At 43.6% G+C, this 20,772-nt stretch overlaps 1 protein-coding gene and 1 non-coding gene across 2 annotated transcripts; one reads left to right on the forward strand and one right to left on the reverse strand.

The window, feature by feature from the left end:
- Window positions 1–102: 102 nt before the first annotated feature.
- LOC137363012 (histone H2B 5-like) lies at window positions 103–17,615 on the reverse strand. Its single transcript, XM_068027131.1, has 3 exons — window positions 17,611–17,615; window positions 12,806–12,905; window positions 103–447 (listed from the first exon to the last, which is right to left on the reverse strand). The coding sequence occupies exons 1-3, from the start codon at window positions 17,613–17,615 to the stop codon at window positions 103–105; spliced, it is 450 nt and encodes a 149-aa protein (XP_067883232.1).
- Window positions 12,874–12,947, forward strand: trnat-agu (transfer RNA threonine (anticodon AGU)). Its single transcript has one exon. It is a non-coding gene; the product is annotated as a tRNA-Thr (tRNA).
- Window positions 17,616–20,772: the final 3,157 nt, after the last annotated feature.

Below are 20,772 nucleotides of genomic sequence, written 5' to 3' on the forward strand. Positions count from 1 at the left end.
TGATTTCATAAAGATGTTCGGATGCAGCTTTTTCAGAGAGATTGTGGGTGGCTCTTAAAAGAGCCGTTGTGTTTGGGATGTTATTCAGTCCATTGTGCAGTTTTACTTGGAGCTGGTGTACTTGGTCACCGCCTTTGTCCCTTCCGACACGGCGTGCTTGGCCAGCTCCCCGGGCAGCAGCAGGCGCATGGCGGTCTGGATCTCCCGGGAACTGATGGCGCTGCGCTTGTTGTAATGGGCCAGGCGGGAAGCCTCACCCGCGATGCGCCCGAAAATATCGTTCACAAACGAGTTCATGATGCTCATGGCCTTGGAGGAGATGCCGGTGTCGGGGTGAACCTGCTTCATCACTTTGTAGATGTAGATGGAGTAACTCTCCTTCCTCGACTTTCTCCTCTTCTTGCTGCCCTTTGCTGACGGTTTATTTAAGGTTTTCTTGGCGCCCTTCTTAGCAGCTGCTTTCTTCTTCTCCTCAACCATCTTCAGTTTCAATTTCAGACACAGAAATAAACCAAACCCCTTCCGAGTGCGGATTAAATAGACAATCCCACAGCTCTATGCTAATGAGGGATGGGGGAAAGTAAAGATTGTGATTGGGTGATTTAGAATGATGTCCCAACGATTTAATATTGTAATTCGACATTTGGTCTCTTTCGCCATCCAATCAGATTAAATATTTGCAACCAATCACAAATCCCCGTACTGCAATCAGGAAGTATATTGCACAAAGACTCTCTCCAGCCCCAGTTGATGTTGAAAGAGCTGCTCCCTGTGTGGAGCTTCCTGGAAATGTCCTGGCTGTTGTTAGGAGGACACTTATTGACTGATTCTGTGTCGTTGTGTCTTTGCTATTGCATGTGAGTGTACAATTAATTTCATTTTTAGTCTGGGCTACTGTGCTTGAGTGTTTTATGTAATTTGGTAACTCAGTCTCTGGTGCTGTATGGATTCATTCTGTCTCTGTCAGGTACTGTGTTTGAATGTGAGGAGATGAGGTGGAGTGTTGCAGCAAGGAAGATGGAAAGGAGCATTGGTGCCGATGACACAGCCTTACTTGACCCCAGTTTGCACTCGGATTGGGTCAGTGATAGATCCGTTGGCAAGGATTACAGCTTGCATGTCGTAGTGCAGTATGTTTGAGGAGGACATTCCATAATCCCTCTCGGTTGGTCGAGTCGAAGGCCTTTGTCAGGTCAGAGAAGGCCATGTATAAAAGTTGCTGCTTCTCCCTACATTTTCTTGAAGTTGTCTTGCTGTGAAGATTATGTTCACTGTGCCTGTTGATGGACAGAATCCACATTGTGATTCCAGTAGGAGCTCTTCAGCCACGGGGAGGAGGCAGTTGAGAAGGACTCTTGTGATGACCTTCCCTGTGGTGGACAGCAGGGATACCCCTCTCTAGTTAGCACAGTCGGTCTTGTCAACTTTTTTTAAAGATGATCACAATTACCGCATTGCGGAGATCCCCTGTCATGCTCTCCTCCTTCCAGATTAGGGAAATGAGACATGTATTTATGTCGAGTGCTTCTCTGCCATATTTTAGATTTTTTATGTGAATTCTATCTATTCTGGCAGTCTTATTGTTTTTTGGCTGTCCATCTCTAACGTCATGTGTGAATGTGGGATTCATTCTGTACCTGTCACTCACTGGTACTTTGTGTAAGTGTGAGATACATTCTGTATCTGGCAGTCTTCGGTATTGTATGTGAGTGTGGAATACATTCTGTCAGTGGCACTGTGTGTGAGTATTTGATTCATTCTGTCAGTCTCTGGAATGTTATGTGATTTGGGACTTAGTCTGAATCTGTCAGTGGTTCTGTATGTGTGGAATTCAAGCTATATCTGTCAGGATCTCAGTGTGTGTGTGAGTTCATTCTTTATCTGTCAGTCTCTGGTGATTTATGTGAGTTTGGCAGTCACTGAATCTGCCAGGTACTGTAGGAGTATTTGAGAATGATTTTGTATGTGTCAGTCTTTGCTACTACATAGGAGAGTGGGATTAATTCTGTATCTGTCAGCCTTTGGTAGTGTGTGTGATTGTGGGATGAATTAATTCGCAGTCATTGGTGCCCAGTATGAATGTGTAAATCATTCTGTAACTCAGTCTGATATTGTTATGTGAAGGTAGGAATCACGTGTATCTTTCGATCCCGGGTGCTGACTGTGAGCATGGGATTCATTCTGTACCTGTCGGTGGTACTGTATCTATCTGTGGGATTAATTCTGTACCTTTCAGTCACTGGTATTGTGTATGAAAGTGGGATTAATTCTAGATCCGCCACACATTGGTTGTGTGTGTGTGTGTGTGTGTGTGTGTGTGTGTGTGTGTGTGTGTGTGTGTGTGTGTAAGAACATAAGAAGATACGAAATAGGACAGGAGTAGACCATTTGGCCCATCAAGCCTGCTCTGCCACTCAATAAGATCATGGCTGTTCTGATTGTGGCCATAGCTTCACTTTCCTGCCTGCCCCCATAACCATTGACTCTGTTGTCGATCAAAAACCTGTCTATCGCTGCGTTGAATATATTCAATGACACAGCCTCCACAGTCCTCTGGAGAGCAGAATTCCAAAGATTAACAACCCTCTCAGAGAAGAAATTCCTCCTCATCTCCTTCTTGAAAGAGAGACTGCTTATCTTAAACTCTGGCCCCTAATTCTATAATCCCCCACAAGGAGAAACATCCTCTCAGCATCTACCTGTCCAGCCCACTGAGAATCTTACAGGTTTCAATAAGATCACCACTCAATCTTCTAAACTCCAGTGAGTATAGGCCCAACCTGCTCAACTTTTTCTCATAAGACAATCCTCCATCCGAGCAATCAGTGGAGTGAACCTTCTTTGAACTGATTCCAATGCAAGTATATTCCTCCTTATGTAAGGAGACCAAAACTGTATGGAGTTGGGATGTCACTAATGCCCTGTAAAGTTATAGCAAAACTTCCTTACTTTTAAACTCCATTCCCCTTGCTAAAAATGCCAACATTCCATTTGCCTTCCTAATTACTTGCTATACCTTCATGCTAACATTTTTGTAATTCATGTACCTGGACACCCAGATTCCTTGGCACAGCAGCATTCTGCAGTCTCTCTCTATGTAAATAATATTCTGTTTTTCTATTCTACCTGCCAAAGTAGACAATCTCACATTTCCCCATATTATACTCCATCTGCCAAATGTTTTCCCACTGACTTAACCTATCTATATCTCTTTGCAGACACAATATACTTGGTCCCTTCATGCAAGTTATTAATATAGACCATAAATAGTTGAGGCCCCAGCACTGTACCTGTGGCACTCCATTAGTTACAGTTTGCCAATCTGAAAATGCTCCATTTATCCCCACTCTCTGTTTTCTGTGAGTTAGCCAATCCCATATCCATGTGTGTGCAGCTTTCATTTTATATTTGTCAGTGCCTGGTACTCTATGTGAGTTTTGGACTCTTTCTCAATCTCTCAGTGCTACTATTTGTGTGTAAGGTTGCTTTAGATGACTCAGGCTGAGGTACTGTGAGTGAGTGCAATAATCAACCTATACTTTTCAGCATCTGGCACTGAGCATGTGTATCAGCATCACTTTATCTGTTACTATCTGGTACTCTGTGTGAGTGGGGAATTCATTATATAACCTTCCATCCCTGGGACTGTTTGCAAGTCTGGATTCATTCTGCATAAAATGTCAGCACAGCAGCAGGCCACAGATGTGGTTGGTTTTAAGCAGACAATATGTTTGAAGTTTTGCCTAGTATTAAATATCTGTCACTGTGAACATAATAGCGAAAGATAATGCATCTTTCAATCTGATACAGGATTGATGTGCAAGTGTAACTCAGGCTGTACTAATCAATTTGATCAATGCCATTCTGTCTGACTCTGAGGGAGAATCTTGGACTTGTGTGTAAAATGAGCTCAGTCTGGAATTGTACAGTATCTTCCATCTGACACTATGAGGTTTCAGGACTGGTATGTAACTTATAGCTCAGACTATACTGATCAAATTTATAATGTATCTTTTAGTTTCACAATCCGGATGAGTTTTAAACTGGAATCTGAGTTTGTATCTCAGGTTATACTATATTTCAGAATCACTCAATCTGATTATGCATTTGAGATTTGGACTTGTATCTAATGTATATGTCTGGACACATTATGGGAATTAATACTGATAATAAACTGATAACATGTGTAAATATTGGGCTGGTATTTAACTTGAATCTCAGATTATATTAGTTTAGTTTAGAGATACAGCACTGAAACAGCCCCTTCGGCACCGAGTCTGTGCCAACCATCAACCACCCATTTATACTAATCCTACACTAATTCCATATTCCTACCACATCCCCACCTGTCCCTATATTTCCCTACCACCTACCTATACTAGGGGCAATTTATAATGGCCAATTTACCTATCAACCTGTAAATCTTTTGGTCATGTGGGAGGAAACCGGAGCACCTGGAGGAAACCCACGCAGACACAGGGAGAACTTGCAAACTCCACACAGGCAGTGCCCAGAATTGAACCCGGGTCGCTGGAGCTGTGAGGCTGCGGTGCTAACCACTGCACCGCCCTTAATTCTATAACTTTGAAAAGGGAATCATGTGTCAGTTCTATGTGTATTTAATTTGTAGCTGAGGTTGCACCATTGTGGGATTGACACACTGATAATTTGATAGTGGGTGAGAATTTGGACTGGGATTTATGAATCTACCTGTCAGTGGTACTGAGTTGGGGTGACATGGAAACAACGTCTGTCTCTCCTGTTCTGTTTGATTGAGGGATTGAAAATGTGTCTCTGGAACTATTTCTGCTGTCTGAGACTGTGGAACTGATGACCTGTCTGTGTCTCTGCGCTCTGTGAGTGATAATGTACGGACTGTGTGTGAGAAGGAGCTGGTGGCACTCTTCCTTGTAACTTGGGTGGAGGAAACATCACATTTATTCTGGTTCATTCAATTATTTGTCTGTTTGAACAAAAGTATGTTTATAACTAAAATACAGGTGAGATAGAAGATACAGGATTTTAATGAATTTAATCTCTCGAATAATAATGAGCCCCCACAAAGGAAGCCCAGTCATACAAATATTGTCATTGTTTGACTGCACTGCAGTAACAGGTTCTTCCCATTCTGTCTCCTTTCCCCGTCGACACACAGCCTGAGAATGGCCCCTCCCTTCCCCCACTCACCCCACGTTCTGGGACCAGTTGATTCTCCATTCCGCCTCTTACAAACAGCCCCCGTCTGCCCCTGAACTTGCCCCGGAAACGATGCTGATCTCTGAGTCTATCTGCGGACACGCTCCCAAAGCGATGTGCTGCTGGAAGGAGGCTGCTGTTTGCTTCCTTCCCCCGGGAACGGGGATCTCTCCATTCGCGACTGTTTCAAACCATCTTCTTCCGCTCACAGGCAGTTCTGGGGGAGGGGAGCGCAGGCGCAGATTCAGGCAACAATTCAGCAAACAGAAACATAGAAAATTTCCGGCGCAGAATGAGGCCATTCGGCCCAACATGTCCGTGCCAGCTCAAAGAGAGCGATCCAGCCTGTTCCCACAGTTTATTGTTGTTGGACAGTGAAGTGTGGAAACTGAAACGGACAGTCAGAATGTGGGGAGTTACACAAAGAGAATCTATTATCGGCACCAGGTGAGAAGTGTGAAGGACACATTTTAAACAGTGGCTGTTTGGTTTCGCTTGAACGGTTAGACCATGGGAGCGGGAACTGGAAATCTGACCTGTGTAAAAGTCCCTGTTCCGTCGGTCAGTCCCATTCATGGCCCAGTGGATTGTTTCTGGATGTTATTTAATTGTTGTAAAACGGCCAAAGCCTCTGGTATGCAGTAGCTGGGGGCTGCAGGACTGCAGTGGAATCAGACACTGACTGTGTTTGTGTTGCTGGGTTTCCTTTGTGATTGTTCACAATGATTATTCATTCAAAGATTGTGTTGGTCTCTCTTGTAACTTCCACCACACCTCTTCCTGAATTATAATAAATACTTTTTCTTTCTACAGGCAAATACTTGAAGGAAGCAGAATAAATAGAATGATGCCTCAGCACAAGGGGAAGTGCAGCCAGCTTCTCACACACAGTAAGGACAGTATCACTCAGAGAGAAAAGAGACATCAGTTCCACAATCACTGCCAGCAGTACTAGTCAGACTGGCACTGATCCCAAGTTCCAGAGACTAACAGTCAATCCAACAGTCACACAGAGCATGACAGACTGAAGTTGTTTCCATTTCACCCCAACTCCGTCCCACTGACAGGTAGATACGTCAATCCCAGTCCAAAATCACACCCACTATCAGATTGCAAGGCACTGTGTCACTCTCACAAGACAGCAGCCTGAACTACAAATTCAATGTCAGATCGAACAGACAAACAGTACCTGATTGTAAAGTACAGAATTAATCTCAATAATGTAACCAGACTGCAGACTGAGCTACATGTTACACACCACTCCACAAATCTCACAAGTGGTCAGACTGGAGGATACAGTATTAATTCCATTACTGCAGACTGAATGCACTGTTATCTGCCAGAACATAAAGCATATTGTAAAATGAAAGGACACAGACCTGAAATGTTAATTGTGTTTCTCCCTCCGCAAATGCTGCCTGAACTGCTGAGTATTTCCAGCATTTTTGTTTATTTCATATTTCCAGCATCTACAGACTTTTGCTTTTATTTTCGAGTTAAAGAAACATTGCATTGTGAGGTGGGAGTGACTGCCCTTGACATCAAGGCAGCCTTTGACATGTATGGCAACAAGGCAGCCCGAGCAAAACCAATGTAAATAGAAATCGGGGCAAAATGCTCTGCTGTTTGCAGTCATACCTAGCACTAAGGAAGATGGCTGTGGTTGTTCAGGTCAATCATCTCAGTCTCCGGCCATTACAGCTGGAATTCCTTAGGCTCGTGTTCTAGGCCCAACCATCTTCAGCAGCTTCATCAACAACCTTCCCTCCATCACAAGGCCAGAAGTGTGGATGTTTTCTGATGATTGCCCAATGTTCAGCACCATTCATGACTCCTCAGATACTGAAGCAGCCCCTGTCCAGATGCAGCAAGACCTGCACAACATCCAGGCTTGGGTTGATAAGTGGCAAGTAACATTGGCATCAGATAAGTGCCAGGCAATGACCATCTCAAACAAGAGAGAATCTAATCATCTCCCCTTGATGTTCAATGGCATTACCATCACTGAATCCCCCACCATTAATATTGACCATTGGTTACCATTGACCAGAAACTGAACTGGACCAGCCATATAAGTGCTGTGACTGCAAGAGCAAGGTCAGAGGCTAGGAATTCTGCGGCGAGTAACTGACCTCCTGTTTCCCCACATCCGTCCACCATTCACAAGGCACAAGTCAGGAGTGTGATGGAATACTGTCCACTTGCCTGGATGAGTGCAGCTCCAACAACACTCAAGTAGCCTGTTTGATTGCCCACATCCACCACCTTCAATATTCACTCCATTCACCACTGATGCACAGTGGCAGCAGTGCGTACCAGCTAAAAGATGCACTGCAGCAACACACCAAGGCTTCTTCGACAGTACCTTCCAAACCTGGAACCTCTACCACCAACAAGGACAAGGGCAGCAGATGCATGGGAACACTACCACCTGCAAGTTCCCCTCCAAGCCACACACCATCCTGACTTGGAACTATATCACCATTCCTGCACTGTCGCTGGGTCAAAATCCTGGAACTCCCTTCCAAACAGCACCGTTGGAATTCCTACATCTCAAGGACTGCAGCAGCTCAAGAAGGCAGCTCACCACCATTTTCTCAAGGGCAATTTGGAATGGGCAATAAATGCTGGCATAGCCAGTGATGCCGACATCACATGAACAAATGAAAAAAGTGAGGAAATAGTGAAGGGCTTCTATAGAATACATGCAGATATGTTTCCTCTTGTGGTGTTGTCTGAAACAAGAGCCAAAAATATAAAATCGACATTCATAAAACCAATGAGGAATTCATGAAAAAGGTATTTATGTAGTGAGTGGTTAGAATCTGGAATTTGCAACCACAGGGAGAGGTCGAGGCGATAATATCGATGCATTTAAGGGGAGGTGGAACAACTGTATGGGAAGAAAGGAATTGAGGGATATACATATGGGGCTTTATTTTTCTTTATTTGTGCATATGAAGCAGGGTGGCTGGAAATATGTGGAGAGCATCGAGCAGTTGGAACGATCCCAGTGCAGTGTTTTGTCTAGATGGATCTGCCCAGAATACTTGTGATGCAGGAGCTGGGAGCTTCAGTACTTCAGTGGAGACAGATACTGACACTGGTTTTCATTTGTGAGTGTTTTTAATGATTATTAATTGCGAAATTAAATTCACCTCTTTGATATTTTGCACCTCCCCTGTTCTTGAGTTAAGACATATTTTTTCTTCATACAGGCAAATACTTGAAGGTATCGTGATGAATGTGATGGTTGCTGCACTCGAGGCACAAGGAACAGTGCAGCCAGCTCCTCTCACACACAGTAGGTACATTATCACTCAGAGTACAGAGGGATAGACAGTTCATCAGTTCCCTAGTCTCAGACTGCAGAAGTAGTCAGGCCCACATTGATCCCGAGTTCCAGAAACACATTTTCAATCCAACAATCAAACAAAGCAGGAGAGAAATAAGTTGTTTCCATTTCACCCCAATTCAGTCCCATTGACAGTCAGATACCTCAATCCCAGGTCAAAGTCACCCTCATTAACAGATTGAAATACAATGTGTCAATCTAAATATAATGCAGACTTAGCTATCAATTAAATATCAGATAGAATTGGCACACAGTATTGATTGAATGGCACAGAATCTAACGTAATGCTGTACCCTGAGATTTAAATTAAATACCATACTCAAAGCTCACATCCATTCATGATAAAGGATGTTTAAACATCCCCATAGTGTACCCTGAGATACAAGTTACATACAAGTTCAACATTCATTACAGAGAAAGTTTCTAAGGTGCTGAAAGATATTGTAACCTGAGACACAAATTAGATACCAGTTCAGAACTCACCCACACTGTGAAATGGAAAGATACAGAATCAATTCCATTAGTGTAGATCACTTTAAATCTGTTTCCCCCAGTCACTGACCTCTCTGCTAAGGTAAATAGGCCCTTCACTTCAACTCTATCCAGGCACCTCAAAATTTTGTATGTTTCAATGAGATTTCCCCTCAGCCTTCTCTGTGCCAAGGAGAACAGCCCCAGCCTATCCAGTCTTTCCTCATAGCTGCATTTTTCCAATCCCGGCAACATCCTCGTGAATCTCCTCTGCACCCTCTCTAGTGCAATTACATCCTTTCTGCAATAAGGTGAACAGAACTGCATACAGTATTCATTGTGGCCTGACTAATGATTTATACAGTTCCAGCATAACCTCCCTGCTCTTAAATCTATACCTCGGCTAATAAAGGAAAGGATTCCATATGCCTTCTTACCACCTTAACGACCTGTCCTGCTACCTTCAGGGATCTGTGGACATTTACTCCAAGGTCCCTCACTTCCTCTACACCTCTCAGTCTTCTCCAATTAATTGTGTATTCCTTTGCCTTGTTTAACCTCCCCAAGTGCATCAACTCACACTTCTGAATTGAATTCCATTTGCCATTTTTCTGTCCATCTGACCAGACCATGAAGATCTTCCTGCAGTCTACAGCTATCCTCCTTGCTATTTACCACAGCCAATCTTTGTGCCATCTGCAAACTCATACCCCCTACATTTACATCCGTGAAGACTACATCAACTGCACTATCCTCATCTATCTTCCTTCTTAATTCTTCAACATTTCGATCAAGTTGGTTAGACAAGATCTTCCCTTAACAAATCCATGCTGACTATCCTTGATTAATCTGTGCCTTTCGAAGTAACATTTTATCCTGTCTCTCAGAATAGATTCCAATAATTTGCCCACTACTGATGTTAGACTGACTGGCCTGTAATTATTTGGTCTCCCTCACTCCCTTTTTAAACAAAGGTACAACGTTAGCAGTCCTCCAATCCTCCATCACCACACCTGTATCCAGTGAGGTCTGGAAAATGATGATCAGCTCTTCTGCTATTTCCTCTCTTGCTTCTTTTTAACAGCCTGAGGTGCATTCCATCCGGTGCTCGTGATTTATCAACTTTCATATACACTAATCCCATAATATGTCCTCTCTCCCTCTGTATGGATCACATCCATACTTCACACGCCTCTTCCTTGTCTACAATATATGCATCTTCCCCCTCTTTTGTGAAGACAGATGCAAAGTATTTATTCAGAACAATGCCAGCATCTTCTGCTCTACACATAGGTTACCTTTTTGGTCTTTTCTGTGCCCTATTCTTTCCTTATTTATCCTTTTGCTCTCAATGTATTGATAAAACATCTTTGGGTTCACCATAATTTTGATTGCCAATATTCTTTTATGCTCTCGCTTAACTTTCCTAATTTCAATGTTGATTTCCCCCCTCCACATTCTATACTCCTCTCGGCTTTCTGTAGTATTCAGTTCTCTGTGTTGGGCATAAACTTTCCTTTACTGCCTTATTGTACCCGTAAACTCCTTGACATCCATGGGGCTCTAGATTTGGCCTTCCCACCCTTTTTCTTTGTGGGAACATGTTGACTCTGAACCCCTGGAATCTCCCCTTTGAATTCTTCCCACTGCTCTGACACTGATTTACCTTCAACTACCTGTTTTCAGTCCACTTTCGGTAAATCAATCTTCACCTTAGTAAAGTTGGTCTTACCCCAATTGAGAACTCTAACTCCTGTTCTGTCCTTGTCCTTTCCATAATTATATTAAAACTGACTGAATTATGATCACTACCACCAATTTGCTGTCCCACTGCCGCTCCTTCCACCTGCCCCTCTTCATTTCCTAAAACTAAGTCTAAAACTTCACCCTCTCTTGTTGGACTTGCTACATATTGGCTAAAAAAGTACTCCTGAATGCACCTCAAGAATTCTGCTCCCTCAATTCCCTCTACACAAAAAGTATCCCAGTTAATGTTTGGGTGGTACAAATCCCCCACTGTTACTGCCCTATTGTTCTTGCACTTCTCAGATATTTGCCTACATATCTGCTCTTCCATCTCCCTCTGACTGTTTAGTGGTCTATAGTACACTCCCAGCAGTGTGATTGCCTCTTTTTTGTTCCTCAGCTCAATCTATACGGTCTCATTTGATAAACCTTCCAACATATCATCCCTCCTCACAGCTGTAATAGTTTCTTTGACCAAAATTGCCACTCCCCCTCCTTTTTTATCCCCTTCCCTCTCACGTCTGAAAACCCTGTAACCAGGAAGACTGAGCTGCCATGCCTGTCCCTCCTTTAGCCATGTTTGTGTAATAGCTATGATATCATACTGCCATGTGTCTAACTGTGCCCTGAGCTCATCTGCTTCATTTGCTATACTCCTTGCATTGATTTAGATATCCTTGAGCACTGCCAACATTTTTTGTTTTGAATTTTCTAATCAGTGTTTCCTCTCTCTTCCAGACTCCATTAATTTTCTGCCTTCCATTTTCATTTCTGATCTGACTCTACCTTCCAGTCCCCATCTCCCTGCCAAACTAGTTTAAACCCTCCCCAACAGCACTAGCAAAACATCCTGCAAGGAACTCCGTCCTGGCTCGGTTCAGGTGCAACCCGTCCAACCTGTCCCAAAAATCGAAAGTCCTCCCTCCTGCACCATCTTTCCAGCCACACGTTCATCTGTCTTACCCATCTATTCCTGTACATTCATCTGTCTTATCCATCCATTCCTGTACTCACTTGCACGTGGCACTGGGAGTAATCCGGAGATTATTGCTTTTGATGTCCTGCTTGCTAATTTCTTACCTCACTCCCTAAGTTCTGACTGCAGCACAACATCCTTATATCTACCTATGTTGCTGGTTCTGATGTGGACTACCACTGCTGGCTGTTCACCCTCCCGCTTCAGGGTGCTCTGCAACTGCTCAATGACATCCTTGACCCTGGCACCAGGGAGCCAACACTCCATTCCTGGATTCACGTCTGTGGCCATAGAAACACCTGATTGTTCCCTTGACGATTGAATCACCTATCACCATGGCTTTTCCAGTCTTCCCTGTACTCCCCTTTGCTGCTGAGTCACCCATGGTGTCATGGACTTGGCTCCGGCTGCACTCCCCAGGTGAAGCATCATTGTCCTCTGTATTCAGAACTGAATACCTGCTGGAGAGTGAGACGCACTCGGGGTGTCCTGCACTACCTGCCTGATTCTTTTTGACTGCCTGGTGGTCACCCATTCCCTCTCTCCCTGCATACTCTTAAGCTGTGGGGTGACCACATCGATAAACGTGTTATCTATGTACAAAGAACAAACAACAGTACAGCACAGGAACAGGCCATTCGGCCCTCCAAGCCTGCGCCGATCTTGATGCCTGTCTAAACTAAAACCTTCTGCACTTCAGGGGACCGTATCCCTCTCTTCCCATCCTATTCATGTATTTGTCAAGATGCCTCTTAAACGTCGCTATCTTCCCTGCTTCCACCACCTTCCCCGGCAGCAAGTTTCAGGCACTCACCACCCTCTGTGTAAAGAAGTTGCCTCGCACATCCCCTCTAAACTTTGCCCCTCTTGCCTTAAACCTATGTCCCCTCGTAACTGACTCTGCCACCCTGTGAAAAAGCTTCTGACTATCCACTCTGTCTCTGCCACTCATAACTTTGTCAACCTCTATCATGTCGCCCCTCCACCTCCATTCTCAGTTTTGGGAAAAATAGAGTATATGACTGTATCAGTAAGTAGGAAAAGTTAAAATATGTTGTGACCAGTGGAGACGTGTGATGAGAATAAACAGATCCTCCTCTGATTTCAACTGCAGAAGCATTTGTGATTTGGCTCTGTAGCTGAGTTGGTGAAAGCACTTGTCTAGTAAACAGAAGAGCCTGGGTTCAACTCCCAGCAGAGCCTTATTTCACTTTTGTGATATGCTTTAGAAGTTTCCTTATCAATCATTTATATCTCTGTTTTGTGAACTTGAACTTGGAATTCAAATTACATGATGAATTTCAGTCACAGGAGAAAACAGCCTTTGTGAAGGTTGTGAGTTGGGAATGGCTGTTCCTCCTTGTCCAGAAAGTCAGTGCTGATACGCCAAAGGCAACTTCTTTGATACAAATTTGTTCACGGTTGCATTCAATCTGGAAAACAGCTCGACATTAATCTCACTGAAGGAAAGTGTGACGGCGTTGTTTGTTTCAGAGTGTTTGTGTCGTTGTGTGTTGCTTTTAACCGAGACTGGGGACATGACGCAAGTGAGAGGGTTGATCCGAGGTTTGGAATATTTGTCAATCAGGAACAAGAAAAATCAAAGGAACCAAATAAGAAAACCTATGTCTCGTGGGTGTTGAGAGACGGTGAGAAGATATTAAACTTTGTTCCATTCAAGCCGGCTGCGATGAACTTTGAATTTTTCCGCCTTTTATAAACATTATTTGAAGGGTCTCTGTAACAATGTTCAGTGTTGATGAGAGTGGGGTCTGGGTGAGCAGCTGCTGAGTGTGACAGGGTCAGGACTGGATGCAGGAAGTTCTCTGACACTCTCTCTCCCTCTCTCTCTCTGATGGCTTTGAGTTGATTTTCAAGTGTTTGAATAAATGAAGGAAGTTCCCTCCACCCATTTGTTTGGACAGACAGTGTAGTATAAGGATGTAAAGGGTTAATGCTGAAGATAGTGGGATCAACCCCTCCCACTGTCAGAGTGATGATGTAACAGTCACATGAGATGAGATTTGGGAGAAGAGAGAGCAGCACCAAGGATGCTAGCTTAAGAGGTTTGATGAATGTGTATATAGTATTGTGTAAATTAGAAAAGAGTTCTTAGTTCTTTCAGCAGGAAATGTGTCCAGAAAATATTCAGGAGTCGGAATGCAGATATTAACTCCAAGTGACAGTTCTGGGTTCATTTAACAAAAAAAAGGTAGCGAATAATATTGCTCACTGATTGAAATCTCCCAGTGAGGAGACAGTTAAACAGGTGATCTGTTGGGGCATCCTTCGATCCAAGGTTTCGGCAGCATTTAATCTCCCTTTTTGGTGAAATTCTCTGTTATTTGCATCTTTTTTTAATCAGCTTTCATGGGTGAGTGAAAAACTCAAAAAAACTTAACAGTTCCATTCTTCCTTCTTCCCATCAGTTTCTCTTTTCTGTCTCAGATCAATATAATGATGAGAATCCCAATTTAATCTGCTGTTTCTGCTGTTTTATCCATTCCAATCAAAATTCAACATTCCAATCAAATCTATTTGTTATTCCACAGTGTCTCTCCATGTGTTTTATTCTGTTGTATTCTCTCACAGTCTGTTTGATGATCAATGTTACATCTCAGTCTCTGTTCTGGTGAAGATCAGAAGCAGTGTTATCTGTTTGCACCACCCGACAAGTCGGCCTGAGGCTGTGTCTCATCGATAATGTGGAGTTAGGAACATCGAAACATAGGAGCAGGAGTCGGCCATTCAGCCCATCGAGACTGCCCCGCCTTACAATATGATCTTGGCTGAACATCCACTTCAATGCCCTTTTTCCCACACTTTCCTCATATTCCCTTATGTCATTTGTATTTACAAATCTGTCAATCTCTGCTTTAAACATACTCAACGACTGAACTTCCACAGCCCTCTGGGGTAGAGAATTCCAAAGATTCACAACCCTCTGAGTAACAACATTTCTCCTCATCTCTGTCCTAAGTGGCTTCCCCCTTATTTTGAAATTGTGTCCCCTGATTTTCGACTCCCCAACCAGGGGAAACATCTTAGCTGCATCGACCCTGACTGTCCTTTAAGTATTTTGTGGGTTTCAATGGGATCACCTCTCATTCTTCAAAACTCTAGAGAAGACAGCCCCAGTTTCCCCAATCTCTCTTCATAGGACAATCCCACCATCCCAGGAACAAGTCTGATGAACCTTCGTTGAACTCCCTCCATGGCAATAATATCCTGCCTAAGGTAAGGAGACCAAAACTGTACACAGTAATCCAAGTGCGGTCTAACCAGGGTTCTATACAATTGAAGCAAGAATTCACTACTCCTGTACTCAAATCCAGTTGTGATAAAGGCTAACATACTATTAGCCTTCCTAATTGCTTGCTGCACCTGCATGTTGGCTGTCAGTGACTTATTGACATGGACACCCAGATCACCCTTATATTCTATCACTCAGTTAATAAAGGAAAGGATTCCATATACCTGCTGAACCAGCTTATTGACCTGTACTGCTACTTCAGGAATCTGTGGACATTCACTCCAACGTCCCTCACTTCCTCTACACCATTCAGTGTTTTCCCATTAATTGTGGATTCCTTTGCCTTTTTTGACGCGTGCTCTCGCTGTTCCCTGCTCTCCGAGTGAACTCTTGCTCCCTCTCTCTCCTGGGCTCTTGATGCTCCACTCTGCTCTCACTGTTTCCCACTCTCTTAATGTATCAATATTTGTTTGCCTTGTGTTTAATTTAAAATATGGATTAACTGTATTTTACAGTTGTAGGTTTTATTTGGTAGTCCTGTACAAGTTGTGGATTGGTATTTAATATTCAGCTCTGTGAAAACGATTGTGAATGAAAATATAACTTTCAATCTTATACATGGGCTGGTCTGCAAGCTCCAAGTCCTTCATTTTGTAGTAATGGAATTGATACTGTATCTTTCAGTCTTAATCTCTGTGGGATTTTTGAACTGGTATGTAATGCATAACTTGGTATAACGTTCTGATGTACATTATTGGGATTCAAAGGATGATAGGAAATAGGGGCATTAGGCCATTCAGCCCATCAAGCCTGCTCCAACATTCAAACAGATCGTGACTGATCATCTACCTCTACGCCATTTTTCCTGCTATCTCCATATCCCTTGATCCTGCTGGTATTTAGAAATCTATCGATTTCTGTCTTGAATATGTTCAATGATTGATCTTCCACAGCCCACTGGGATAAAGAATTCCACAGATTTCCCACCCTCTGAGTAAAGAAATTCCTGCTCATCTCAGTCTCAAATGGCCTGCCCTTATTCTGAGTCTGTGTCCCCTTGTTCTAGACTCACCAGACAGAGGAAACATCCTCTCCATATCTACCCTGTAAGAATTTTGTAAGTTTCAATGAGATCACCTTTCATTCTTCGAAACTGCAGAGAATTTCGGCCCAGTTTCTGCAGTCTCTCATCATAAGACAATCCCACCATCCCAGGGGATTATTCCGGTGAATCTCTGTTGCACTCCCTCTGTGACAAGTCTATGCTTCCTTCAATAAGGAAACCAAAATAGTACAGAATATTCCAGGTGCAGTCTCAGCCAGACTTTATACAATTGAAGCAATACATCTTTAACCATGTACTCAAATCCCCTTTCAATGAAGCCAACATACCATTTGCCTTCCTAATTGCTTTCTGCACCTGCACACGAGATTTTAGTGTCTCATGAACAAGGACACCCAGGTACCTTTGGACATCGGCACTTCTCAACCTCTCACCAGTTAAGAAATACTCTGTTTTTCTGTTTATTCTCCCAAAGTGGAGAAATTCACACTTATTCACATTATATTCCATCTGCCATGTTCTTGCCCATTCACTTACCCTGTCCAAATCCCCTTGAAGCCTCCTTGCATTCATTCTGTACCTTTCAATCATGCAAATTTTGTCTGTTCTGTTTCAAGTTTTATATTTAAAATGTAACCATGGTGACAGAGTTTATTTAGATCTGATGATGGGTTTGTTTTTGGACTGTGATTGATGTATCAACCTGTCAGCTGTACTGAATTGGAGTGAAATGGAAACAACTTCTGTCTCTCCTGCTGTTGTTTGACTGTTGGATTGAAATTGTGTCTCTCGACTTTGGGATCAGTGACTGTCTGACTACTTCTTTTGTTTGTTCCAGTGGAACTGATGAGCTGGCAGTATCTCTGTGCTTTGGGAGTGATCCTGTACCGACTGAGTGTTGGAATGAGCTCGCTGCACTTTTCCTTGTGTCCAAGAATCACCACATCCATTCAGGTTCCTTCATGTATTTTCCTGCAGGAATGAAAGAACTGGTGAGATAGAAGATACAAAAGCGATCAATGTAATCGTGCCAATAATAATCATTATGAACAATCGCGAAATGAAAACCAGGAACACAAACAGTGTCAGTGTCTGCCTCCACTGCAGTACTGCAGTCTTCAACTTCTGTTTACCAGGTGTTTGCAGTGGTTTTAAAACAAGTTTGTGACATTCAGAAACAACACAAGCCCTGCACTGCTCAATGACAGGGACTGTCCGATAGAGCAGTGACCTTTACACAGTCACAATTCTATTTCAACGGAAAACAAGCAGCCACTATTTAAAATGTGCCTTTCACACTTCTCACCTGGTGTCTGCAATAAATGCTCTTTGTCTAACTGTCCACATGGTTATTTTGCGGCTATTTTTCCCCCACTGTTCACAATCCAACAAACAGTGAAAGACTGGAACTAAAGCAGGAAAATTCCCTCTCCTTTGGGTGGTGAGATTGTCAGTGATTTTCAATAGTGATTTCTTCCCATTGTGTCTCCCTGCGCCTGTACAGACACTGTCCGAGAATGAACTCTCCCTTCCCCGTGTCCCCGGCTCACTCCATGTTCCGGGAGCAGCTCCTGCTCCACAGTGTCTGTTACAAACAATCCCCGACTCTCCCTCAACTTCCCACCACTCAATGCGAGTCTCTGAGCACATCTGCGGACACGCTCCCAAAGCAGTGGCTGCTGGAAGCAGATGCTGTTTGTTCCCTTCCCCCGGGCCCGGGAAGTCTCCATTAGCAGCTGATTTAAACCATCTTCCCCTGATTGAGTGAATGGCCTCGCAGATTGGGTTGGGGAAAGGCTGCGCATGCGCTCCACACCTCATTGTGACGTCCCACTGGGGGCGGGGCAACACCGCGCGTGCGCAGAGATCTGCAGCAATTCAGCATTCAAACATCAATGGGAACTTTCCCCATTTCACCCTCATCAAAGTCCCAAAGAAAGTGAAGAGGGGCTTGGACTGGAGGGAGGGAGGGGCGGGGTAGGGGGAACCTAGAACCCAGAAAGCTGCCCACTTGCCCCATTTAGATGCTCAATTTGTGGTCATTCCCTGCAGGGGCTTTGTTATTATTGAGCCCCTCCTGGTAAAACAATCCGATAGAAAGAGGGGAGAAAGGAGGGAGCCGGTGTGTTTGCTGGGACCTTGCAGAATTCATTTCAGCAGCAAAAGTCCCGGGTTATATTAACCCGAGTGAAACACGCTGTCAGTGAGAGGAAAACCGAACGGCCCTATTCATCTTTTCATTGGAAACAAAGTAGAGCCGGAAGTGCGGCGAGCAGAGCAGACACACAAGCTCAATGACAGGAGGGCTCGGCCGTCCCTGAGTTTCAGCTCCCGGCTCTTCCATTTCCTCATCCACATTGTCTTTACTGTGGATGTTCAGGGATTCCTTGTCGGATCTGAGGACTGTATCCACTAAACATTCTGAGTCAGGAGATCCACACACTCTCTGTTATCAAGATTTATGGGCAGGAATGTTTCAAAACTTTGTCTATTAAATCATTGTATTATTCACAGAACTAATGAGAGGCAATCGGTTCATTATTCAGGCCTTGAACTTGGTTTGGGTAGACCGAAAACTGAGAGGTTCAGCACCTCTCCAATCCTTCACTATTGGCCGTGTGGCCTAATGGATAATGCGACTGACTTCGATGTATTTAACGAGGTTAACAGAAGATTGTAGGTTCGAGTCCTGCTACGGTCATTTTGGGCGAACAGTGTTTGGCACCGCAGCCTCACAGCTCCAGCGACCCGTGTTCAGTTCTGGCGAATGTCTGTGCGCAGTTTGAGTTCTCCCTGTAACTGCGTGTGTTTCCTCGCACAGCCAAAGACTTGCAGATTGATTGGTAAGTTGACCATTGTGAATTGCCCCCAGTGGAGGTAGGTGGTGGGGGATGTGGTCGGGAATATGGGAATAATGTTGGATTAGCATAAATGGGTGGTTGTTGGTCGGCAGAGACTTGGTGGGCCGAAGGGCCTGTTTCAGTGCTGCATCTATTAATAAATAACTGATTTTTTTTGATGAAATAACAGAAAAGGTTGATGAAGGGAAAGCAATGGATGTTGTCGAAATGGATTTTCAGAAAGCGTTTGACAAACTACCACATAAAAGGCTGGGTAACAAAACTGAGGCTCCTGGAATAGGAGGGTCAGTATCTGCTTAGATTAAAAAATGTATGAAATATCAAGAAAAGCGAGTTGTGGTATTTGGTTGTTTTTCAGAATGGAAGATGGTGAACAGTGATGTCCACAAGGGTCAGTGTCAGGACCACCATATATATAAATGACTTGAATATTGGAATCACAGAATTGTTACTGCACAGAAGGAGGCCATTTGGCCCATCGTGTCTGCACTGACTCTCCAAATGAGCAATTCACCTCATGTCACTTCCCCGTCCTCTCCCCATTATCCTGCACATTCTTCCTTTTCAGATAACAGTCTAATTCCCCTATGAATGCTTCAATTACACCTGCCTCCATCACATTCTCAGGCAGTTCATACTTTAACCACTCGCTGCGTGAAAAAGTTTTACCCCATGTCGCTTTTGCTTCTTTTACCAATTACTTTAAATCTGTGCCCTCTCATTCTCGATCCTTTCACAAGTGGGAACAGTTTCTCCCTATTCACTCTGTCCACACCCCTCATCATTTTGAATACCACTATGAAATCTCCTCTTAGCCTTCTTTTCTCCAAGGAAAACAGTCCTAACTTCTCCAATCTATCTTCATAACTGAAGTTCCTCATCCCTGGAACCATTCTCATGAATCTTTTCCATAATCTCTCCAATGCCTTCACATCTTTCCTAAAGTGTGGCACCCAGAACTGGACGCAGTACTTCAGCTGAGGCTAGTGTCTTATACAAGTGCAACATGACCTCCTTGTTCTTGTACTCTATGCCTCTATTACTAAGGCCGAGGATACTGTATGCTTTATTAACCGCTCTCTCAACCAATGACTTATACCCCCAGGTCCCTCTGCTCCTGCACCCCCTTTAGAATTGTACCCTTTATTCTATATTGTCACTCCATGTTCTTCTGACCAAAATGAATCAATTCACATTTCTCTGCATTGAACTTCACCTGTCATCTGTCCTCCCATTCCACCAACTTGTCTATGTCCTTTTGAAGTTCTACACTATCATCCTTCCAGTTCACAATGCTTCCAATTTTCGTATCATCCATAAACTTTGAAATTCTGCCCTGTACACCAAGGTCTAGGTCATTAATATATATCAGGAAAGGCAAGGGTCCCAACACTGACTCCTGGGGAACTCCACTACAAACCTTCCTCCAGCCCGAAGAACATCCATTGCTCACTACTCTTTGTTTCCTGTCACTCAGCCAATTCCATATCCATGTTACTACTGTCCCTTTTATTCCATGAGTTATAACTTTGCTCACAAGTCTCTTGTGTTGCACTGTATCAAACTCCTTTTGAAAGTCAATAAAAGCAAAATACTGCAGATGCTAGAAATCTGAAATAGAAACAAAAAGTGCTGGAAATACTCAGCAGGTCTGGCAGCATCTGTGGAGAGAGAAACAGAGTTAATGTTTCAGGTCAGTGACCATTCAGATGCTGCCAGACCTTTTGAAAGTCCATGTACACCACATCAACAGCATTGCCCTCATCAACCCTCTCTGTTACCTCATCAAAAACTCCAGCAGGACAGTTAAACATGATTTTCCCTGAAGAAATCCATGCTGTCTTTCCTGAA

This window comes from Heterodontus francisci, unplaced genomic scaffold, assembly GCF_036365525.1.
Source record: "Heterodontus francisci isolate sHetFra1 unplaced genomic scaffold, sHetFra1.hap1 HAP1_SCAFFOLD_51_2, whole genome shotgun sequence".
Lineage (NCBI taxonomy): Eukaryota > Metazoa > Chordata > Chondrichthyes > Heterodontiformes > Heterodontidae > Heterodontus > Heterodontus francisci.